The sequence below is a fragment of the Elephas maximus genome, chromosome 3 (genome assembly GCF_024166365.1).
Source record: "Elephas maximus indicus isolate mEleMax1 chromosome 3, mEleMax1 primary haplotype, whole genome shotgun sequence".
Lineage (NCBI taxonomy): Eukaryota > Metazoa > Chordata > Mammalia > Proboscidea > Elephantidae > Elephas > Elephas maximus.
Window position 1 is genome coordinate 112,899,466 of NC_064821.1, and position 26,088 is coordinate 112,925,553.

The 26,088-nt window shown below is 36.1% G+C and overlaps 1 protein-coding gene across 10 annotated transcripts in view; it reads left to right on the forward strand.

Moving 5' to 3' along the window:
- MIER1 (MIER1 transcriptional regulator) overlaps positions 1–23,810 on the forward strand; it is a 63,935-nt gene extending 40,125 nt beyond the window's left edge. For all 10 annotated transcript variants that reach the window (XM_049879528.1, XM_049879538.1, XM_049879529.1 and 7 more), the window contains 6 exons: positions 7,543–7,694; positions 8,450–8,531; positions 10,106–10,200; positions 13,326–13,453; positions 18,742–18,881; positions 21,574–23,810. In XM_049879528.1, coding sequence (XP_049735485.1) covers positions 7,543–7,694; positions 8,450–8,531; positions 10,106–10,200; positions 13,326–13,453; positions 18,742–18,881; positions 21,574–21,905 — 929 coding nt within the window. In that variant the 3' untranslated portion in view covers positions 21,906–23,810. The remainder of the gene's footprint in view (positions 1–7,542; positions 7,695–8,449; positions 8,532–10,105; positions 10,201–13,325; positions 13,454–18,741; positions 18,882–21,573) is intronic.
- The last annotated feature ends 2,278 nt before the right edge of the window (positions 23,811–26,088 follow it).

The window sequence follows — 26,088 nt, forward strand, 5'->3', positions numbered from 1 at the left end:
TGCAACATACAGGAACATTAAAAACTACCAATATGGAGTGGCTCTTATATATTAACATTGTCTACATGTGTTCTGTGGATATATTGTAGTTGTGTGTAAAATAAAAGTATTCATTGAACTGTGTATTCATTTTTGTAATTGAATTTTAAAAGTTAGCTTTACTCTGATGTGATGTAATGGTTAGTACGTATTTATATTCATTACTGAGTTGTTCACTCTGCAAAGATATGAAGAACTGAAAGTTAGACGTTTGTTTATGTTAAATTTCTTTTAAATTATGACTATGAAAGGTCGTAGTGCCTATCTTTGGAAATTTTATATTTAGGCCTTGGGTAAGAAAACTTTTCAATGTTTTGGCAGATCAATATTATATCTGTCTTTTAGTACGTTTGTATTATCAAATATTACAATGACTGAATGATCACAGCCTCTAACTTTTTAATGTTAATTGTTTTAGCATTTCCAAATTTAGCATGCTTTTAGAAAGCAATTATACCTCTTCCCCCTCCCTCATGCCTCCCTACCCCCAGGAGAAAAAGGTGTGATTTATGAAGCTTACTCCTTGTGGAAAAATTTGAGTGCGTTGTGTGGATGAGACTCTAAGCAGGGTGCTTTTGGAGGAGTCACTGTGGTACAAGGCCTTTCTTCAGCTTTGTAATAGAAATTCGTATTTTTGTCAGGATACCCAGAAATCATCTCTGTTTAGGGCACGTTATGTATATAAACCAGATTGATGTGAAGTTATTGTGTAAATCACACTATTAGAAATAAAACTGTCAAAAGGATAATGTCAATTAGTTTTATTCCTATAGAAAAAATTTCACAGGATACTTTTCATCAGTAAGTTTAGTGAGCTCAGCCTCAAAAGGGAGGACATTTGGTTTGAGTGAATTTCATAAAGGTTTCACAAAACTAAGGTGTCCTGATATCTTCACTGTAGGGATTATTTGGCAAATGGATCAGAATTCTCCTTTCCGTTGGTATAAGGAAATCCTCTAAGTATCTTGTAGAGACATTGACATGTTCTCTCTCTGCCATCTTATTTCTTTTTTACTAGGCTGTATGCAGATTATATAGCCATTATCAGTTATTACTCTTAATTCAAACAGTAAAACAAGATTTGTTAGTTATAGTCACATTTCAGCATGTTCATTTGAACTTACATCTATTTTGGTTACAAAAATCTCTTTAGCTACACGTCTGTTAACACTTTATTAAAATTACATAAATTGTCATTTGTTTAACACAGTATATATAGCTTTGTTTGTTTATTTTGTTTGTTTATTCATCTTAGTATTCTTAATTCCTGGTGTGATTCTCGCCACATAGACGCTTAGTAAACACTTGCTGGCTAGGTTAATGAGTAGGTGCAGAATTGTGTTAACAGAACCTAGAGTCAGTAAACCTGGTTCAGTACCTAGGCATTTGTCCTTGGACACATTTAATCTCTTTTTCTTCTTTAGAAAATAGTATTTATTAACAAAGCTGTTGAAGGATTACACGTAATATAAAATATGTAAACCATTTAGCAGCATAATATAAAGTAATACATATTTGGTTGCAAGTGACAAAAACCTAAGTGAGTTAGCTTAAGCAAAAAAGAATTTACCAGCTTGCTTGACTAGAAAGTTCTGGGCTGGCCTGGCTTCAAATATAATTGGATTCAGGTGGCTCTGATGATACCAGGTATCTCTCCTTTCTCCATCTTTCCTTTATTGTCAGACAGGCTAGGGTGACACCTGGGAGCTCTGGGCATACACTTTATGCTATCCTTACATCTAGAGAATCAGCAAAAATGAGCTCCAGCAAAAGGCCTGGAGAGAATCCCTACTGACTCAGTTTGAGTCATATCCAGCCAGAAATAATCACTATGACCAGAGGAGATGAGTGAATATTCTGGCTAGTCCTGGGTCAACCCCACCCAGGCCATGTGAGAAATGGCTTAATTCTCCAAGAGATACTGGGCAGATGAAAAACATTCTACTTTATAGGGTGATTTTTCACAGTTATGTGTATTTGTGTTTTATTGTTTATCCCATGTGCTAAATTGAGTAAACACTGTAGCTTTGTGATTAGATAAAGAATGTTGATAAACATAATAAACAGGATAGCCCCACCATCGCTAAGAATTATCTGACCAAAAATGCTAATAGTGCTGAGGCTGAGAACCCTGGCCTGGATTAGTTGAAAAGTAGATGGGCTACTTAGGAAAAAAAAGAAAAAGGCCCACGGGAAAGGAGCAATTAAGGGTATTTCCATCCAGTCAAGTTTTCATACTTGCATGATTGTATGGTTTAGAATAAGTAAATGATGGCTAGAAATTACGAAGCAGCGAATGGGAAAGGACTGTATAAAATGATTTCTAATGAACATTTTGACATTCTTAAGTTACTGAAAAGTGAACAAATGTGGTACCCTTAGTTGATGATAATAGTACTGTTAGGCAACTGATAAAATGTATATACAGGAAAAGCTCAGCTAGACAACTTAAAGATCTTGCTGTTAATCATAGTGTGTGGCCATTTCTTCTGTAAACCCATTATCACACCGTGATGCTAATTATGGATTAGCATTTTCATCTTTATGTTATATTCATTGGGAAGAGTTTTGACTTAGGATTAAAAATGGAATAACTGTATGAGTAAAACTGGTAGACATTTGCTTATTAGGAATTAATTTCGCACATTAGAGAGGTTCATGGTTTTGTTGTGGTGGCCTCTCAGCTTTCTACGTCAGCTTTTTCTTTGTAAAGTCGTTCTTCCCTCATGCACCCACCCACATAGTGGACTTTGTTTAATTATTTAGACAACTCAGTTTGCTTATTGACGAACATAGATTACTTTTGATTTTTCTTACTGTATCCTGGATAATAAAATGACAACTATTAATAATAAAGTAGCTGATATGAAATAATGTCAATGCTTTGCCCCTCAAAGTGTGATCTATAGACCAGCACAATCATATTCACCTCTGAGTTTTTGAGAAATGCAGAATTAGGCTCCGTCTCAGACCTGCTGAGTCAGAATCCACATTTTAACAAGGTGCTCTGGTTTTGTGTTCGTGTTAAGAGTGTAAGAAGCACTGCTCTAGATGACGTTTGGTAATATACTAGGTGAATACCTACATTCTGAACACTTCTGTTAATCACATATAATTGCATGTAAATTGTCCTCCAGTGATAGGTGACGGATATACTTACGACTGATTTTTAAGAGTTCTAGTATCTAGGGTAGGAGCCCTGATGGTGCAGTGGTTAAAGTGCTTGGTTGCTTATTAGAAGGTCAGTGATTTGAACCTACCAGCCACTCCGTGGAGAAAGGTGTGTGGCAGTCTGCTTCTGTAAAGGTTACAGCCTTGGAAACCCTTGGAAGCAGTTCTCTTTTTTTCTGTAGGGTCACTGTGAGTCGGAATCAACTCCATGGCAGTGGATTTGGATTTTTTTTTTAATATTTAGGGGTGGTAATTTATGTAGAATGAAATTGTTTTAGAAGATCCGTTGTTTCGTTGATTGTGACCTTTCAAAGTCTAGTGAGTTTATGTCATGTGATATAATTATGAGTTCTTTTTTTCTGTAGCTGTTGTAAGTTTTTTCCATTCAAGTTGTCTTTATAGAAGCTTTTTTTTTTTTTTTGTGGTATTTATCGCAGTAGTGAGTTTTTTAAAATTTCTGATCCTCTTGGCACCTTAGTCATTCCACAACAGGTATTTAATTAAAAACAACTGTGCTGCATATTTTATTTACTTAGATCATAGTCAAAAGTTCCTTATTTTATGTAGAGTATAATCTTAAGTACAAAATAATTTGGTCTGTTTCTGGAACCAGTAAAGACAGTGTGGCTTATTTTCTGTGGAAATGCTCATTGTTTTTGCTGCATGGTCATTTTTGAGTATGTTATAATTGAGTAAGATAAAGTGTTACATTCTGAGGTTAATGAAATAATAAGGGCTAGGCTATCTGGGGAAACCCTGCTGGCATAGTGGTTAAGTGCTATGGCTGCTAACCAAAGGGTCGGCAGTTCGAATCCACCAGGCGCTCCTTGGAAATTCTATGGGGCAGTTGTACTGTGTCCTATAGGGTCGCTATGAGTCAGAATCGACTCGACGGCACTGGGTTTTGGTTTAGGCTACCTGGACGGCACTGGCTTGTGTACTGGGTACCTGGCTAGCTAGCCACAATTCCAGCAGTCTGCCTTGTCATTTGGGTGCCGTATAGTGATGTTTATCTGCAGATATTTCTGTATCCTGTTGCTGCCAGAAACTTCTGAAGTAATGGCAATGATTCCAGAAATACCTCCTGGGTAGTTTGTACTTAGGCCCAATATGGGATATTAACTGGAACAATACTGGGGCCTTGGGGACCCACTCTCTGCCTCTTGCCTGGCCCACAGGAATTATGTGGAGCGGCTTCAGCCTAAAACTGACATCTCTGGATTTCTAGTCCCACGCCGTAACAGAACTTAAACCAAACCAAAAAACCAAACCCAGTGCTGTCGAGTTGATTCCAACTCATAGCAACCCTATAGGACAGAGAAGAACTGCCCCATAGAATTTCCAAGGAATATGGCCTTGCCCACATCCCATAACCTGCCCCAAGAATGTAAGAACTGTAGTCTGTTCCCTTCAGTGGGCAGAGGCTGAGCAGATGGCAGCATGTCCAAATTCACTTTATATGGTGGTTTCAGGAGTTTCACTAGGATTGGACCAGCAGATTGGAAAAGGAATGAAGTGTACTAAGGAAAAAACCTAGAGATTGACCTCCTGTGAGCTGTACTTTAAAGAAGAGTATCTAGTTTGGGAAACAGAAAAAGATGGATTGTTCCTTGGAACATGGAAGAAGTTTTTTTTTTTTTAATTGTGGTTTAGGTGAAAGTTTATAGAGCAAATTAGTTTCGAATTTAACAGTTCATACACAAACCATTTTGTGACATTGGTTGCAATCCCCGTGGTGTGTCAACACTTTCCTCTTCCCTACCCTGGGTTCCCTGTTTCCATTTGTCCAATTTTCCTGTCGTTCCTACTTTCATGTCCTTGTTTTTAGGCAGGTGTTGGCCATTTGGTGTCATACATGATTGAAATAAGAGTCACATTCTTCACATATGTTACTGTTTCTTTTATAGGCTTGTTTAATCTTTGGCTTAAGGGTGAACTTCAGGAGTGGCTTCAGTTTTGAGTGCAAAGGTATCTGGGAGCCATAGTCTTGGGAGTTCGTCCAGTCTCTGTCAGACCAGTAAATCTGGTCTTTTTTTTGTGAATTTGAATTCAGTTCTACATTTTTATCTTGCTCTGTCTGAGATTCTCTATGATCCCTGTCAGAGCGACTGGTTGTAGTAGCTGGGCACCATCCACTTGTTCTGGGCTCAGACTGGTGGAGGCTGTGGTACCTGTGGTCCGCTAGTCCTTTGGACTAAAATTTCCCTTTGTGCCTTTGGTTTTTTTTTTTTTTTTTTCATTCTCCTTTGTTCCAGACAGGATGGGACCAGTAGATGTATCTTGAAGGACTGCTCACAAGCTTTTAAGATGCCAGACACTGCTCACCAAAGCTAGATGTAGAACATTTTCTTTTTGACTGTGTTATGCCACTTGACCTAGATGATCCCCATGACCATGGTCCACAGCCCTCAGCCCCAGTAACTCAGTCCCTCAAGGTCTTGAATGTGTCTGTGAAGCGTCTATGACTTTTCCTTGGTCAGATTGTGCTGCCTTCCCCTTACGTTGTGTACTGTCTTTCCTTTCACCAAAGCTAACACTTACCTATTACCTAATTGGAAACCCTGGTGGTATAGTGCTTAAGTGCCACAGCTACAAACCAAAAAGTCGGCAGTTTGAATCTACCAGGCACTTCTTGGAAACTCTGTGGGGCAGTTCTCCTCTGTCCTGTAGGGTTGCTATGAGTCAGAATCAACTCCATAGCAATGGGTTTTTTATTATCTAGTTAGTGATCTCTCCTCCCCAACCTTCCCTTCCCTTGTAACCATCAAAGATTGTTTCTTTCTGTGTGTAAACCTTTTCTTGAGTTTTTATAATAGGGGTCTCGTATAGTATTTTCCCTTTTATGATTGACTTATTTCACTCAGCATAATGTCCTCCAGATTCATCCATGTCATGAGATGTTTTGCAGATTCCTTTATCATTGTGTAGCCTTCCATGGTGTGTATGTACCATAATTGGTTTCTATTCATCTATTGATGGGCACTTAGGTTGTTTCCATCCTTTTGCTATTGTGAATAGTGCTGCAGTGAGGAAGAAGTTTTTGAAGTGTGTGTAGGGGGAGGGGAGAGGACAAGGTATAATGTATGTGAAAACAAACATAGTGCCTGGTATATAGGAGAGTGTTAATTAGCTTTTGATTTCTTTTTGTAATATAAGAAACCTTGACCCTACGAGTTTTCCTTTCTCTTAAATTCAGTGTCTTTCTCAAACTGGGTCTTTCCCGTTGGCATAAATGTTTATAGCTTGAATTAAAAAAAAAAAAATCTTTTTAACTCTTCTTCCTTTCCATCTGCTACACTCTGTTTCTCCTCCACAGCCAAATTTTTCAGAGTTTTCTACTTTATTTTTTTACCTTCCATTTACTCTTCACCCTTCTCCAGTATGATTTTCTACTTCCATCTCTCCACACGAACAGTTCTTACAACATTCACCTCCTTATTACCAAATCCAGTACACTTTTTCAGTTTTCATCCTAGTCACTCAGCAGCGTTCATTCAGTTGATTACTCCTTGAAACACTCTCTTCTCTTAGCTGCTGTGGTGCTGCGTTCTTGGTACCTCTTCCATCTTGTGCCTTCTTCATTTTATGTTTTCATTTTCTTGTTATTTAGAATTCTGTCTGAGGTCCTTGTTCTTCCTTTCCACTTTTTAAACTTTGGTGCAATTTAGGCTTTAATCTTCCTACAGTGGAAATTATGGTGAAACTTAAGTGCTTTTAAAAAAAAAATGACTTTTTATTTAAAAAATCTCATTCATTATAATATTTTCAAGCATTGTAGGAAAATAAAAGGTTAAAAAATTACCCGAAATTCTACCACCTAGGAATAAACAGTTATTAACATTTGGTGAACATTCTTCTGGACATTGTTTGAAAAAAATTTTTTTATAGCTAACATCCATTGAACCTCATATGTACCAAAACGGTTTTAAAGTGCTGTAAATCCTTACAACTCTTATGTGGTAGGGTTGTGGTTTTTATTTTATCTACATTTTATAGATGAGGCAGAGAGAAGGGAAATAACTTGCCCAAGTCATATAGGTAGTAAGTAGTGGAGATGGTATTCAGACCAAGAAAGCTTGGAATTCAGTAAACTCAAGTCATTCTGGATCCAAAGGGGACATAAAGTAGTTTGTCCATCTCTGTTTAATTGCTTACTTCATTAAGCTATGAATACTGCCTAAGAAAGAAGTCAGGCAAGCAGTAAGACCACACTTTACCCCTCAGTTTTCAACATTTGGTTCTGAGTCTGAATTATTTGTTAAATGCTGTGTTTTAACACAAACTATATAAATTTGGGCAATTTTTCTTAATATCATGTTTCTACCTATTTAGTGTATGAAAATGATGATCAGCTCCTGTGGGACCCTGAGTATTTACCAGAAGACAAAGTGATTGCATTTCTTAAGGATGCATCTAGAAGAACAGGTGATGAGAAAGGTGTGGAAGCAATTCCTGAAGGATCTCATATAAAAGACAATGAACAGGTAAATGAACAAAAAATAATTTAGAATTTTTCCAAAATAAATTAACCATACACATTTATAAATTAAATGGTATCACTATCAGTGTTAACTATTTTATCCACTGAAATTCCTGTGATGTCATCAACAGGGAATCAGTTTATGATTGGTTACAAACTAATCCGGTGTTACCGTACTCACCTCACTGGTATGATCTCAGCTCAAAACAAAAAAAAAAACTTGATGTTACATTTTTGCTTGCATGCACTTCCTAATAGTTTTTTTTGAAATTTCTTTGGATATCCCTGAAAATCTGTGGCCATCATCAAGTTGAGAAGACTCATCTGGGATAATGTTGTTATTCATCAGATTGACCAGTGCCTACCACAAATCTTAATACCAGCCTTAAATTTGTTTTAGCTTTTTTATCAGTGTTTTCTGATTTGTATAAAATTATCATAGAGCAGAAACCATGAATAGCTGAAATGAAGGGATTGTGATTCATATGAAATGATTTCTTTTTATTTGTAAATACCTGCGATACTATAACCATTACGGCATTTCCTTTTTCTAATTTCTATACATGTAGAGATAGTTAATTATCAGAATTGAATTGGTTTATTTTTCCTTGGTGTACTGTATGCTGCATTCACTAGAATTATTTGTCCTCTGGAAAAGATTATGAAAACAAACACTTAATTCTGGAAAAGTCTTTACTTAAGAAATTGTATTGAGCTGTTCGTAGTCCAGGTCACATATTGAAGCCTTTATTTTTTTAGGCTTTATATGAATTGGTAAAATGCAATTTTGATACAGAAGAAGCATTGAGAAGATTACGATTTAATGTAAAAGCAGCTAGAGGTAAGAATAGATATGAAATAAGTGCTTATATTTGTTTCTGTGGTATAGCAGAAATTTAAAACTGCAGCTGTAGTCTGTCTAGGTATATCTTCAGCTAAATAATACTGAGTTCAGTAAATATTTGTTGACTGGAAGTGTTAGACAAGAAACTGGGATGGGATTAAGGCTGCCCCTTCTCAGATTTCAATGAGAAAATAAGGCCATCTAAGTAAAAATACATAACGCTTTACATTTTTTCTTTCTGCTTGACTTAAGTTTTATTTTGGTATTGTGAAAATACACACCAAAACGAACACAAGTTCAGTGATTTCTACATGTACAATTCATTGGTTATGTTCTTCAAGTTGTGCCACCTTCATCAATAATCTTTTCCAAATTATTTCACTACTGTTAACATAAACTCACTGCCCCTAAGCTTCTCATCTAATCTTTCAAGTTGCTCTTGTCAATTTGATCATATATAAGTAATTCTTTAAAAGAATACAATGCTCAAGGCAAACATTTTACTAATGAAGGTAAACTGTTGTTTGGATTATAGATGACTTCAGGAATAGTTTCAGTTTAAGGTTTAAAGATTTAACTCATGGCAATAGTTTCAGGGGATCATGCAGCTTGAATGGCTTCAGAAAGTTGGCTTCTGGGAGAATATGAGGTTCTGTTTCACGTTTTCCCCTTCCTCATCAGGATCTGCTATAGAATCTTTGATCAAAACATTCAGTAATGGTAGCCAGGTACCAGCCAGTTCTTCTGGTCTCATAGCAAAAAGGAGGCAGTTGTTAATCATTTTTATAAATATTTTATTTAATCTTGCCCTATAGCTAAGTAGTATTTCAGATGTTACTTCACTTTAAAATTGATGAGCGTGAGGTTCAGAGAAATGAGTAACTTGTCAAGTAAACATAATTCATAAATAATGAAGCCATAACTAAAAATCTAGCTATTTCTTTTTTTACTTTAATCTTGGCTTCCCAACTGGATTCACTAAGAATACTGTTCATATATAATCAAATAACAAATGCGAACTGTTTCCTTATTCAATAAATATTTGAATGTCTTCTTAGTTCTAAGTATATAACTATTAAACAAAGGACCTTTCCTTTCATGGTGCTTAGAGCCTAGGTAGGGAACTGAAAAATAGTTATGTGTTCTTTCAAGGAGAATTGGAAAATGCCGTTAAATTTTTCTGAGCCGTAACAGAATTATCTAGGTGAAGTGTGGGGTGAGATATGAGGCAGAAAATAATTCTAGGCAAAGGAAGCAGCACATATGAAGTCTGAAGGACATAGTAAATTTACAAAACTGAAAGGTGGCTGGCTGGTATACTTGGATCATAAAAAATAAAGGAGAAAGTAGTTCACATTGAGGCTGTACAGATAGGGACTAGGTTATTTAAAATTTTATTAAATCAGGAATATTTCTCACTTAATCTTTTGCAGTGATTAGTAATAGAGCTCAGGAGTAAAATGCTTCCCTCATTTTTACCAGAAAGCTACATATTTATTTGCAATTTTGTTCGTTACATGCAAAATTTGGAAAAATGTTGTTAAGCAGTTTTTTTCTCCCCATTTTGTCAGAGGAATTATCTGTTTGGACAGAGGAAGAATGTAGAAATTTTGAACAAGGGTTGAAGGCCTATGGAAAGGATTTTCATTTGATTCAGGCTAATAAAGTAAGTTATGATATATGTTCTCATTTTTACAAAAAAAGAAAATTCATTTAACAGCTCAAATCATCGTATACCTTAATTTTCTGCATTTTCAAGTGCTAGAGGTTCTATAATAATGACTTTTAATATTTCAGTATTTAGAGAATTATTATAATCATGCTTAGACTTCCTGGTATAAATTTGCCAAGTGACTATTTCACCACATAATATTGGAAGTTTTTAAGAACTGGACTCATTTACAAGTATGTTAATCAACTTCCAGGGTAACAGGATAAGAGGTGTAATTATAGCTATTGTCCAGAATTGTGGCAAAGTTTTTTATTTTTTGTTTATTTTATTGTGCGATAGGTGAAAGCTTACAGAACAAATCAGTTTCTCATTCAACAATTTATATATGACATTGGTTGTAATACTCACGATGTGTCAGTGCTCCCCTTCCATACTCCAGGTTTCCCATTTCCATCTGTCCATTTTTCCTGTCCCTGCTTCCTTGTCATTGGTTTTGGGCATGCGTTGCCCACTTGGTCTCCTATACATGATTGAACTAACAAGCAGGTTCGTCATGTGGGTTATTGTTTGTTTATAGACCTGTCTAATCTTTGGCTGAAGGGTAAACTTCAGGAGTGACAAGGCTTTTAAGGAGATCCTTTAAAATAATTTTGAAATATTAGAGCACTTTAAGATAACAGTAGTTAAAAACAAAAATGTTTATTACATTTGTTTAAGTCCTGAGTGGTCTAAAACCAGATACTAAGATTTAATTTGGTTTTTATTTATAATTTAATTTAGCTTGCCGGAACAGTCCGTCTCAGTGGATTGGCTTTATTAGTTATTATTATAGCCCTGGTGGCACAGTGGGGTAAGTGCTTGATTGTTAACTGAAAAGTCAGTGGTTTAAACCCACCAGCCACTCCTCAGGAGAAAGATACAGATTGAGTTTTAGGATTTAGGATGTCTTAAGAAGGCAATATAATTAGTGTTAAAAAATTTATCTTAACACCCTTTAATGCCATGTCTAAATCGTCTGATAACCTCAGATATAGCCAAGGAGTGTGTTATGCTAACAACTGGCCATGTGTGTTTCTGATTGCAAAAAAAAAAAAAACTGTTTAGTGGTTGAAAGGTACATTTTAGATAAGAGTTTTCTAGTACTCTTGCTTGAATTCAAACACTATTGACCTAGACCATGCTGGACTGTCTACCTATGGAGGGACCCCTGGACCGAAAGGAACAAATTGGCAGCAGCAAACCCAAAATAGAGTCAACCTCCACCCCCTCAGCTATGGAATCATTTTCTTTGTATCTCCACTGCCATTGAGTTGATTCTGACTCAGGGCGACCCCATAAGTTACACAGCAGAACTGCTGCTTAGGATTTTCTTGGCTGTAACCTTTATGAAAGCAGATTGGTAGGCTTTTCTTCCATGGTGCCGCTGGGTAAGTTTGAACCATCAACTTTTAGGTTAGTAGATGAGTGCAAACTGTTTGAACCACTCAGGGACCTATAATTTTATTAGATAGCTTGGAACTGCTAGCCAGAAGAACTTAAAATAAGACTTCGATTTCTTGTAAATATTTGGAATGGTGATATTTCACTGCTGTAGGATGGAAGTCAGCTTGATCTATTGATAATTTACTAGTGGCTGTAGTGAATACAGAGAGGACAGTAATCTTTAAGGGGGAGAGGGATGGCCCAATGAAAGCATTGAAGGCTTTTGTTATTTTATTGAGAGATTTTTATAATAGTTAACTTTGTATGCCCCAAAACGTTTTTTTCATTTATTGCTTTCAGTAAAGTATAGTTGCTGTGGAAGAATCTGTATAGAAATAAGTTCCTATAGGAGGCAAAAAGATGGAATTGTCGGAGCTTGAGAATATGATTTTATTTTTAAGCCCTAGTTACTATCAGACTCAGAGCACCACCGCCTAAATTATAGAGAGCAAACATAGAGGAAGGAAGAAAAATATATGTCACGTAAAGAAAGATAGGCGTCATCAACAATTGTTCTTAGGTGCACTAAGTGCCACAGGATGCCTGTTTCATGATCGGAAATTTATAGGTTAAAGTGCGTCATCTTGGATCCCAAACACTCATGCAGATACCTTTTTTTTTTTTTTAACCTTCAGTATTTTATTTACATGTATCAACCACTTCAGCTCTCCAAGTTAAGTAGCAAAAAAGGAGGATTTTGTCAACATTATTTGCCAGTTCTATTAATACTGAACATGATGTGAGAGCAAGCATGCAGTTGCACAGATAGGTACAGCACAGTAAACCACAGGGATGACTGGGTGAGCAGCATTCCTGTTACTATAATTCTTAGCCTCTCTTGAAAGTGAATTAAATGAGTCTGGATTCCTGTTATTAAATCAAATAAAAACCAAATCCAGTGCCATCGAGTTGATTCCGACTCATAGCAACCCTACAGGACAGAGTAGAACTGCCCCATAGAGTTTCCAAGGAGTGCCTGGAGGATTTGAACTGCTGACCCTTTGGTTAGCAGCTGTGGCACTTAACCACTATGCCATCAGGGTTTCCGAGTGCTGTTAGGAGTGGTAAAATAATCTTTTGAATGGGATTTTGAAGGTAGACTTCCTAAGTGCTTTGTGAGTAAAAGTATTTATGAAGTGTTTATAACACTAATTTTAATCTAAATGCTACTTCCAGACATTTTCAATAGAGGGGTATTTATTTTTAAGGTAGATTAGGGTGGTGGAAAAACTTAAAGCAGAATGCTGAGTATTTGAGATGTTTTCATTGTATTTCTCTTAATGGGAGTTTAGGAAGAATAGCTTTCAATACAGCTGCTCTGTGATGTTGTATTTTATACATTATATATATCTAAGGAGCCCTGGTGGTTCAGTGGGTTAAATGCGCGGCTGCCAAAGAGTAGCAGTTCAAACCCACTCAGCAGCTCCTTGGGAGAAAAGACCTGGTGGTCTGCTACCATAAAGATCACAGCCTGATTGGTCACATGGGGTCACTTTTTGAGTTAGAATCGACTTTATAGCACCAGTATGTATCTTTTAAGAACAAGCTAAATTTGTTTTTAATCTTCAGATGTTTCTCATGAAATAATTGTTTTAAGAGAAAAATCATACTTAAAAGCAGGTATTTGTTTCTTATAGGTCCGAACAAGGTCAGTTGGTGAATGTGTAGCATTCTATTACATGTGGAAAAAATCCGAACGTTATGATTTCTTTGCTCAGCAAACGCGATTTGGAAAAAAGAAATACAATCTTCATCCTGGTGTAACGTGAGTTTATTTCTTCTTTGAGAGCTGTATTTTTTTGTTCAGCTTTTCTAGATTTTTCTTTAGAAAATTATGAGTTTGAGAGTCTTTTCTAATAGGGTAAGAGTTGCATTTAAATTTACTGTATATTGAAGTATCTTCATTTCATAGAGTATACTTTTATATGTAGTCTTATTAAAAAAAACTGTAAACCACAATTCATATTATCTGAGACAACAGAGAGATCATAAAGCAAGAGTTGGAGTGTATGTGTTGAGTAGACATTCCTGAGGAGAAATGGAGCACAGCTGCTGTGAACGTATGGCTTTGTTAAATTCATTTACATTTAGCATGACCGTATACAATTTGTATTTGGTGACACTTTGAGAGGAGTAGAAGAGGAAAGAAGAGAGAATATCTTTTCTGTAACTATAGGGCCATATGTAGGGATCTCTTTAAAGAGGGAGGGAAATTAATATTTTTCTTTGTCCAATCTACTTTCGATCCTTGGAACTAAAATAATATTTGGAATATAGATGATATAAAATGGAAAAGGCATAGAGATAAGTCAGGTCAAATTGTGTTTTCTTTTTGGTTATAGCTTTTTTTTTTTAATAGACGAAAGGGCATGTGCATAGTGACTTCCCTTTTTCTAGCTTTCCTGAAACTTTTCCTTTACAGAATATTCAATAATTAATAATGCAGCCTTAACCTGTTCCCAGTGGTATAGGTATGGGTTCTTAGTATATCCAGCATTTATGCAAAAGATCTTATGTGCGTAATCCATTATACCAAGTTCTCTTAGCCTCATTAAGTCTAGCTTTGGATTAAAACACTCATCCCACCACCACTGGTAATTTGTTACTATAAACACATAAAATAGTGAGCCTTTGACTCACATGAATTGCTTTAAAATGCTGATCAATTTTTGTTATGGTAGAATTTACTGTACTATTCTAGATTGTGATTGTCCCCTATTATTTACAGAGTAAAAGTAATACCAAAAAAAAGTTGATTTGGTCAGTGTGCACCAGTAAAGACATTCTTAAGGCTGGCCAAATAACTGCATTTGAAAAATGTGCTTGTATGCATATTTGGTCATGTTCATTTACACATGTCTCTGCTGGTTACTTCCCTGGAGAATCAAACACTCTAAAAGCCCAAAGCAAAATAATCTAAAAGGGAATAAATGGGTATGGTTGCCCCTGGAAATCATGAGACAGTGGACTGTGTGCCTTGTGTTCCATTATTCAAAGTCCTTGATGGCTAGAGTGGAACTTCATACATAGCGGTATTCCAAATTTTATCTGGTTGCTTAATATTATTAAATTTATTGTTAATTTTTTTTCCTGACTTATTCATTGGTAGTGTTAAGACATGGTGTATATATATTTAAAAAAAAAAAAAAGGCATAATGATGTAGAACTAAATATAGCTATCCACTCTGGAGAATATATCCTAAAATAGTTTTCAAGTTATTGTGTAGGGAAAAGCAACAGTAACATCTTGCATTTTTCTCACCCATTTCAGAAATAATGTTCACACATGAACTACAGTCAGTCTGTCATCATCAACAATAAGAACATAAGAATTCCCATGCTGGGTCAGACCCATGGTTCATCCAGTTTTCTCTTTCAGAAAGCATCACCAAGTGAAGTGTTGTGGGCTGGCTTAGTTGGTTCCCTGTGATGTCAAGCGCAACAGGTTAGGTAGGGATGTGCCGCCAAACATTCTAGTTTCTCTAATAATCTCTCCAAAGCTTATGAAAACTTTTTGAAGACACATATCTATATCCCTGATTCCTTTTAAGGTTAAGCATTCTGTAGGTGGAGTAGCCACAGTTAAAAGTAATCCCATATCGTTTCTTAGGTTTTAAAAGTTAATAGTGAATTTCCTGGTAAATGGTATGAAGTGAACAAATGCCACCACCACCACCCCCCCCCCCGGCAACAATACCATGGTTTTGTAGGCTTCAGTTATGTCCCTTCCGGGTCTTTTATGAAGTTTTAAATCTGAGCATACCATAATTTTTTACTCTGACTTTATCCGTTTGAGCTGTTTATGTCTTCTGTAAGAAGCAACAACCACACTGTACACTTTCCCCAACAACCACACTGTACACTTTCCCCAACAACCACACTGTACACTTTCCCCAACAACCACACTGTACACTTTCCCCAACAACCACACTGTACACTTTCCCCAACAACCACACTGTACACTTTCCAGATGGGGAGGAATGGTGATTTTCTACAAGCATGGAGATAAGTATTTTATACAAATAACATGTGCCTTCTGTGTTTGTTTCTGGGACACACCCTCCCTCCAAGGCACCCTCAACAAATGCAGGCCAATCTTCTTCCTCTTGTTGCTGTAAAAAAAAAAAAAGCATAGCGAGCTTACAGAAATACCTTATGGAAGGAGGGCGTGGCAGGCCAGCAAAACAAACACAGGAAGTATGAGTTATTTGCATAAAAATACAGTAAACCATATTTCTGGTTTGCTCCCAGAGCCTTCCCTTTCTGTTAATAGTTGCACTTCAAGTGGTTGCACAAAACATCGTTGATCCCTTTAGAGAAAAATACGAGTGAATTTTCTTATCCTCATTTTTGGGTCAAAATCAGTAGTTCAGAGTACATTATCCTAAAAGTTATTTATTCATTTTTTTTCCTTAAAATTATTCCATTTGTTCACCAGAATGAAGCACATTTGCCACTTTTTTTCCTACAGACAGCCTTTAAAAGGTCTTGCGGATTCTTCTGTTCCCTACCTCAAAAAATGGAGAGCCAAATGCAAATTGGAGATTTCTCTGTAAAATTCTCAGTCTTCCAAATAATTAAAAGTAATAAAAACTTGAAAAAACTAAATTAAGTTAGCACAGCTAAATTCTGCCCCAACCTTCCGGATGGTCAGCGTGACTTTTTCCTTCCCTTAGCATTCTGGATGCCATTTTTGTGTGTGTGTGTGTGTGTGTGTGTGTGTGTTAAATCATTCTTTCATGATATCATTGCTATATTCAGAAGTTTGCAGTAATTTTTATATGTGATCCAACTGTAGCTTCGGCTCACCACACCAAATTTATTCCCTAAAAATCCTCATCATGTTTCTTCTGTTCCCACTGGCCTTAGCCTCTAAAGTCCCTTTGGCATTCAGCATGCTCATTTCTGTTTCTGTATGCTTAGTATGCACTACCCAATTTGTTACATAACTTTTCTTTGATGTTTGTTAGTTTTGTACCTCAGGCTCTGTTGGAAACTTCTTGCGATCTGGTACCACATCTTTATATTTATGATGTTTCCATAACGTGGGGGGATCCTGTTCTCATTGCCATCAAGTCAGAACTTACAGTGATCCTGTAGGACACAGTGGAACTGCCTCATAGGGTATCCAAGGCTGTAATCTTTATGGAAGCAGGCTGCTGCATCTTTCTTCTGCAGAGTGGCTGCTGAGTTCAAACCTTTTGGTGCAGCCAAGCACTTAACCGCTGTGCCACCAAAGCTTCTTTTAACCCAGGGGATAAAACAAACAAACAAAAACCAAATCTGTTGCTGTTGAGTTAATTCCGACTCATAGCAACCCTTAAGCGTTCGACTGCTAACCAAAAGGTCGGCAGTTCGAATCCACCACCTGCTCCTTGGATACCATATGGGGGCAGTTCTGCTTACAGAGTCGCTATGAATAACCCAGGGGGTAGTGGTGATCATATAGTTGTTTTTGATTTTAACTATAATTAATAGTCTAGCGTAGACTCACACTGAAGATGTTCAGTAAGACCCAAGGGAGTCCATTGTTTTCTTCTTATTCCCGTTATTTACTCTGCTCATAAGATTCTAAAAGATTTGTCTTGATATCTTTATTACACTTACTGTGAAGGAATTTAAACATAATGTATTCACATTTTTATTGCGCTTCTGTCTATGCTATATACAATTTAGGCACCAGTGGTGCACAGGTAAACAAAACAGACTAAATTCCTGCCTTCCGGGAATTACATTCTAGTTAAAATCCCAAAATCCATTGCTGTCAATTTGATTCCAACTCATAGCAACCCTATAGAACTGTTAGGGCCTCTAATAGGGTTTCCAAGGCTGTGAATCTTAACGGAAAATAGACTTCCACCTCTTTCTGTCATGGAGCGGCTGGTGTGTTTGAACTCCTGACCTTTTGGTTAGCAGCCAGTGCTTCACCACTGTGCTACCAGGGCTCCTTTATTCTGGTTTAGGGGTTGGCAAGTAAATATTTAGGCTTTACAGGCTTCAAGGTATGTGTTGAAATTACTCAGCTCTGCTTTTTAGTACGGAAACCCTGGTGCCATAGTGGTTAAGTGCTACGGCTGCTAACCAAAGGGTCAGCAGTTTGAATCCGCCAGGTGCTCCTTGGAAACTCTGTGGGGCAGTTCTGTTCTGTCCTATGGGGTCGCTATGAGTCGGAATCGACTCGACGGCACCGGGTTTGGTTTTTTGGTTTGGCTTTTAGTACAGGAGACAATAAGTAATGAGTGGGTGTGGCTGTGTTCTAATAAAACATGTTTGCAGCCCATGTGCCATAGTTTGCTGGCTCTTATTCTAGTGATTTCTTAACACTTTATTTATACACATATTTAATAAAACAACTTTGTAGGTAAATAGGATAAATATGATTATCTGCATTTCATAGGAAAGATACTAAACCTCAGAGCGACAAGTATTAAACCCAGATCTTTTAACCCGTGCCTGATGTTACTTACCACAACTGCCTTCACATACCATAGTACAGGAATGACTTAGGGACGACCTGAGCTCACCTATAATGAGATACTTACAGGATAAAGCCAACAGATAAGTCCTGGAACTTAGTGAGCTTATTTATTATATCTCACATGGTGACAGAAAGGTAATGTCAAAAGTGTCCAGATTTAGGGAAGTGATTCATCTTTTTTCATTAGGTCCCAGTTAGTCTTTCAAGTATTGTTGTCAGGTAGCCTTTATAATTGCAATTTGTATCTGTTCAGAAATTCTTTTCTACTCCTTCTGATAACGTCACCCCTATTTCTTCACATATAGATCCTCCAGTTTTAGTTGGGCCACTCTAAGCACTTGTCTTTGAATTTTCTATAGGTGTTTGAAATTTGGTAGCCTTTATGCATTTTTTTTTTTCTACAACATGTAACCAAAGGAAGTTTTCCATTTAAATGTTCAAATCCCGGTGTGATAGATGTGAAATGTAAGTGAAAATTAGGATATATAAAGCTTCTTAAATTTAACCTCAACTAATTTAATTTTCAGCTTTTTTAATATGAAAAGTAACTGTTTATTATCTTGCTTAATTTTAAGGGATTACATGGATCGTCTTCTAGATGAAAGTGAAAGTGCTGCTTCTAGTCGAGCACCATCCCCTCCCCCAACCGCCTCAAACAGTAGTAACAGCCAGTCTGAGAAAGAAGATGGCACTATAAGCAATGGTAATCAAAATGGTAAGCAACCAAAGAAATATTTCTGTTTCTTCCACATGAAGGGTACTTTTCTTTCAGTAGTCTGGGAAGTTCAGTATAGGTTTCTTTTAAACTTCCAAAGCAGAAGTTGAAATATTAATTATAAGTACCAAATGAAACATAATATCAGTATACGAATATACTAACACACAATACAAAGTAATTAGAAAAGATTCCCGCTGACATCACTAAAAACTACTATTAATAAAGTGTAGTACAATCAACCATGATCATTTCTTTAAGGAAATTTGCCCTTTTTAAGTAGCATATATTTTCTTACTTGAATGGGATGCCTGGATGTGTATTCCTGTTAACTCTAACACTGAAACTCCAGCTATTTCTCTTCAAAAATACAAAGATATTTGTGCAGTACCTTGAGTAATTATGCCCCATTATCAGGAAAGTGCTCTGAGTATATAAATGAGAAGAAGTGTAGGTAGGTAACAAGGACACTGTCGTGAATATTTAAGTTTTCTTTTGATAGCGTAACAGCCTTGAAGGATGAGAAAAAATAAAGCAGGTGCCCGCCTATAAATATTCCACAGAGATATCCTATATTTTTTCTCCATAAAAAAGGCATACTGATGTGTTGAGTTTCAGGCAGTGGTCTCATTTGAAATATACAGGGGACCAGAGATTCAATATGCTGGTCAGCAAGACCTAGGCAGAGAATTATTTTGATTAAGATGGTCTTCCTAAGTAAGAGACTCACCTAGCAGAAAGCAAGTCCCCCGCTGCTCTTCAGGAGGAAACTGATGAATTAAGAGATAAGGGCTGCCCACCTGCATTCTGCCTTTTTCCCGCTGACAAAAACTGGAAGAACAGTATGAAAGATCTGGCCTTTGGTCTCAAACAGGCACTGGTGTATTATACTTCGTTCATTTGATGAGCCCTCTCGTCTCCTTACTACTTCCCCTGCAAGAACAAGTGCAGCCAAAATTTGGACCCTGCAGTAGCCATTTCCTGGTCCAAGAAAGTTCATTGACGTGACATCTAACGCCAGCCACACCCATCCTGGTGCTGAGACTCTGACCTTGGGACCAGAGGTGGCAGTTTAAGCAGGCAGACAGCACTATGTGTTTTTTCCTGTTTGTTCACAGCACCAAAGAAAAGATTAAATCCTTTCTTTGTTATTGTAGGTGCTTTCAAGTCGGTTCCGACTCGTAGCGACCCTGTGTACAGCAGAATGAAACACTGCCCACTCTTGTACCATCCTCAGGGTGGTTGTTACGCTTGAGCCCATTGTTGTAGCCACTATTGTTTCTTTACCCTTCCTTGATTTCTTAAAACCACTTGTTGATAACATGATGGTAGGCTAAGGGAGTGTTCATAAGTTACCTGTAAGTTACTCAGTAGCCCAGAAGCCATTCACATCAAGTACCTGCAATCAAGATTTCTAAGTTTTTCAAGGAAAGAAAGGAACCTTCCAATCCAATTTCATGTATTTTTTGTAAGGGGATTTACTTTGTGCCTTGAAATTTTGTGGTTCTTCCTGACCTAATCACGGTCTCCATTAGCTCTTTAGGTGTCCTGTCACAGAATTGTCCCTTGAGTCTCAGATTGTAAGTGATCCCCACGTACACTCAAGGTGTGAGTGCATTTTTGAGTTAGGAAAGATAGGGTAACATTTTCTTTAAAACAAATGTAATATTTGGGGCTCATCTTTTATGCTAAATATTTTTCAGATAATTTAATTATCTGCAGCAGCTCTTTCTGTATTTTGCATCATTGTTGCATGCTGTTGAGTCCATTTTGACTCATACGACAGAGTAGAACTGCCCCATAGGGTTTTCTTGGCTATGATCTTTACAGGAGCAGATTGCCAGGTCTTTCTTCCACGGAGCTGTTGGGTAGGTTTGAACCACAGACCTTTCGGTTAGCAGTGAAGCTCTTAGCCGTTTCACTAAGGAAAAAAAAAAACTTTTTTTTTTTTTTATGAGGGCTCCTTAAATTTGTATTCCAGTTCATTTTGTAGTCAGCTCCAGCATGACCTTTTTTATTTCTTGTTATCACTAGAATAATTATGTCCTTACTTTTCTCACCTGTTACAGAAGAAATTCGTGTTTATTTTTAGTATTTTCAAGTGTATGCTTGGACAGTAAAGCATTGATTTTCTTAACATTATGATAGATTATTTAAATGCACTTAGTGTATGATCTTTGCTCTTGAGGCACATTACCCATAGATTTACATGAAAAATAAAGTCATGGAGTCTTCATTTTCTGTGGCCGTGGAAAACTCAAGCTTCTGTAAGAAAAAGCATTGATTCTGATTTTACATGGTTTTAGAAAGTTACGGCCCTTTTGCTAAGTTCTGAATAATTTATGCATATCTCTTTGCTTAATTTAACTTATTTACGCTGCTGAATCCAGAGTCTTTTTGTTGTCACATAATAACTAACATGAATCGAATGCTTAATATACTCCAGGTTCTGTTCTTAATTCTTTATTTTGTATTACCTTACTTGATCTTCACAGCAGCTAATGAAATCTGTTGTTATCCTCACATGTGATGATTCTGAGGTACAGAGAGCATAAACAAGGTCACATAGCCCGAATTCAAACTATATGTATACACTGATTTGACACCTAACTTCCTTGATGAAAAGCTATTTTACAGTCGTTTATAAATAATAACTTTTTTGTCAGTTTCATCTGTGTCTTTTCCAATTTAGGAGTACCATCATCTAATGGACCAGGAGAAATATTAAACAAAGAAGATGTAAAAGTTGAAGGATTACATGTTAATGGACCAACCAGTGGAAATAAGAAACCACTTCATGCAGATATGGATACTAATGGTTATGAAATGGATAACCTTACCATTGACCCAAAACTTGCCCATATGACTGCAAGAAATGAAAATGATTTAGATGAAAAAAGTGAGAGACCTGCTAAAAGGCGAAGGGTAAACAGCAATGGAAAAGAAAGTCCGGGTTCTTCTGAATTTTTCCAAGAAGCAATCTCACATGGAAAATTTGAGGAACTTGAAAACATAGATGACTAAATTTTAGACCCATTTTACTTTCTTTGGAGTAAATCTTGGTGTGACTAAAATTTTCAGGGTTGATGGGTTACCTTAAAAGTTAATTTCCTGAAGCAGCTGTTTAAAATTGAAAATCTGAATTAAGCCTAACTTTAGGAAATAAGATTTTATAATCCTTTCCTTTGCAGATTTTTTACTTTAAAACTGTCAAAGACCCTTTAAGGATATAACAAGTATTTCAGTAAATTTGAATGAACTAAAATGTATAGGTACCTTTGCACTTAATGTATTAATCATATAAAATTTCACTGCAAGGTCCTTTTTGCTTAGTTTGAAGGAAAAAAAAAGTTCAAATTTCTGCTTAATGCCTGTTTTTCTGAGTTTCTTGAAATATCTTTATAAAAGACACTTCTTCTTCCATACAAATTGAGTGTTACCATTAAGGAAACCCTTATGAATCCTGAAAGTTATGCTAGCATGATTTTTTTATATATAGAAGTTTAAAAATAAACCAAGTCAGGTTTGTATATGTAAAATTGTTGACATCAATGATGTCTTTCCATATTCTTATCTGGGCTTAAGAAATACATTCTGTATTTTTCCAGATTCTTTGTAGCCTTTGAAAGATTTTTACAGTACCTATGTCTTGACTGAGCTGTCCTTTCTTAATACAAAAGCTTGTATAATTTTCTTAACTGTACAGTTGGTCAACTTTTATGAAAGGAATTGATATTCTGAGTCTGTCAGCTTCCATTTTATTTTGCTAAGGTTTTTCTAATGAATTTTTAAGTGTTTGTGTAGTAACTAAGTCATGTTTCTTATCCAGGTGGTAAAGGCATTCATAAGATTGTGAAAATTTGTTTTTTCAATTTCTACTTAAGGAAAAATAGTTTGAGAATTCTGAAATTAAGCATGATACTTAGATTGCAGAGTTTGTTTTGCATTTACTATAATTTTCAAAGTTATTTTTGAAACAAAAGTTTAATGCTACTTTAAGTGTTTAATTGTATCATGCTGACCAGAATTCTGTTCAGTTATTTTTATATACATTATAAAATTTCCCATTTTTGCATTAAATAGAGGGGAAAAGCTCAAGCAAGTGATATCTAGATATTGGTGCACACAAGGAGTAACCGTTGGCAAGCAACAATATTGATTTATGTGGATAAAGTGATGAGGTTAGAAAAGTTTTTAGACTTTACCAGTTACAGTCCGCCTTTTCAGAAGTGATGGTGTATTTCCAAAATGAAAACCTGAAGTCTTTATAAATGCAGACTTAAAATAATTTTAAGTTAACACAGCAACCACTGCTCTGTGTGATTACAAATAGGATTATCCATTAGTGTAGCCTTGCAAGAGTGCTATTTTATTTTCAGTGCAAAATTCTTGTTAAAAAATGTAGTTTTATACAGCTGATAGACCAACCTATGCCCAAACTTTTATAAAAGATTACTAACTATTCTTGTTTTTATCACACAGGCATACACCAGGTGCTTCTATCAGTTCATTTTCACCCATCAGTTGAAGAGCCAATGCCTTTTTAAAATAAATCACCTGTGGTCTGTTTTTAATGGCTCAACTGCCTAATACACTTGGGTAGAGGCTTGCACTGAGACATTATGGTCTAGGCCTTATTCTCATAAAGTATTACTACTCATATATGTTCAAATTGTTTTCCTTCACCAATGTGAACAACTTTTTTCCCCAAACAGTATTAAAAGCCACTTTACAACTCTTGACTTCATATGATGTACATTCACGTATCCAAGAAAATCAAAGTTTTGGGTGGAAGTGTTTCAGAAGCCTGAGTTTTTTTTTATTTTTGTTTTGTTCTACCTAAAATATTAATTTATCCAGAATGGCAGTAGCTTTAGCAGATGGTCACAATCCATTTTCTAAATGAGATTTTTTAAAGTCCAAAGTATTCTAGCTCCTTATCAATGATTTGTAGAAATGTTTCAGAAGAATGGTGGTGCTGTGTTTTTTTTAATTGTTGCAATATTAGAGAGGCCATTTTTACCTCTTTTAAAAGATAGATTTTGTTTGCTGGTTTGTGAAGTTCTTGTGGACTTGTATTACAGGAACATTTCAGGTAAATTCTCCAGCATGTTTGCAAATACGGCACATGTATACATGTTTGGACATTTTACTTTTCTTATCTTTTTAAAGTATGCCTAATGAAAGACATTCCACTATTATAATACATAATGCTCAGCTTTCATAAATACTCAGTTGTATTTTGTGTTTATACAGGTTTTTCACACAGTACTTTGTTCTTCATAATGCAGCCACTATAACTTGATAAGTCATTGCACTACTTTAAAATTTTAGTAATATCATGAGTTTAATTTGCTTAAGATGTAGTACGTGTCATTACTCTTGAACTCTTGACAAATTGCATTGGGAAAAGAAGCCTTTGTTAATAGTTACTTAGTCTCCCTCACCCCATCCTTACCCCCAGCAAAGCACTATCATTTTCATTTGGAATGATATTCAGTTTCATGATGTGTTTTCAAATAGAATTAAGAATCTGCACCTCAGTTCAATACAACTCTGTTGAGCTATAAATCATATTTGAAGTAATATTTAAATAGGCATTTAAAATTATGAATTAGATGTTTTTAAATTTATGCATACTGATTTTGCACTGTAAAATAATTCCCTTCTCCCAGTTCCCTTTCTGCCATTCTGAATATGCTTATTAAAATATTTTTTTAAACATATTTGTCTACATAATGCTGTGCGAATGATTTTCATTAGCTTTATTGAGTAGATTTTAGTTACAGATTTCAAGTTTGTATGATGAACATTGTTCACAATGCAAATATATATAACCTCTTTTGCTTTTAAAACTCCTAAACATACTGCATAAAATTGTTTTTTTAGTGTTTCCTGGTCCCCTTTACCTTATCTTGGGTGATATGTTTTTGTCTTTTTTTTTTTTTTTTTAATTCCCCAGAAAGATCCTTCAGTCTATGAATCTCTGTTCACCTTGCCTTTCTTTCTCTGCATTATATAATTAAAATAAATTGTTTATTTTGCAGTGCAGTTCATATCACATAATATTTTGCAGGAACTTTGTTTTGTCACCTATTTGCTGTCAACGGAAAATTAGGAGTGGGCACTTAGTAACTGAGGGTTGGTTAATTTCCTTAAGCAGTAGTTAGATGTAGACTGGTGACCCTGGGAGTGTTAAATAGTTCTATGTCACTACTAAATACCATATCAGAGATACTGAGGTTTTCCGCCCCCCCCAATTTTTTTTTTTTTTGTGAAAAATGCCAGTGTGGAAAAACAGCATGAGGAGGAACAAAGAATTTCCAGTTTTAACTTTTTATTCTATCTCTAAAAATGACTTCCTTTTGGATCCCATGATTCTACTGTTTAAATTTTTTACTGTAAAACCAACTGTGCTCTTAATAATCAGCCTGCTTGTTCATCCTTTGCAAAATCTTAGCCCAAGTTAGACTAACTTCATGTATTTGAATATCTGGGTTAACCGTTTTCTTCTAATACCGGTTTTTCATAACCTCATAATACACCTTCAGTATTGTGCTGACATCTTTTGACAACTGTATGGACATGGAGTTTTTGCTTTTCTGAATGTGATTTTTTTTTTTTTAACCTTATCTTTATGCTAGTTCCTCTGACTTGTTTGGGATGTATAATATACTAAAATGTCTGTCTGCTTGCTCCAAGTAAGGAGTGAATTTGAACACACTTTTAAAGGCTTCCTGTTCTGTGAAGACCATTGAAGACTTGCCATATAAACAGGAGCTGAATTCTAATTCTCCTTTGTCCAAACTGACGAACACTTCTTTACATGTAACTGGTAGTGACAGGTTTTGATCATGTTGCCATATCTACTGTATTATCCAGCAAGTACTTGGACCTATACTTGTGCCAGGTACTCTTTAAGGAGGTATTAACAGATAAGCACAGTGGTATATATTGAGTTTACCAAACACCAAACCTGTTGCCATCGAGTCCACTCTAACTCGTAGCGAACCTACAGGACCGTAGAACTGCCCCATAGGGTTTCCAAGGCTGTAAATCTTCAGTAAAGCAGACTGCTACATCTTTCTCCTGCAGAGTGGCTGATGGATTCTAACTGCTGATCTTTTGGTTAGCAGCCAAGCACTTAATGACTGAGCCACCAGGGTGCCATAAACTGAGTGTACAAAAACCAAACCAAACCCAGTGC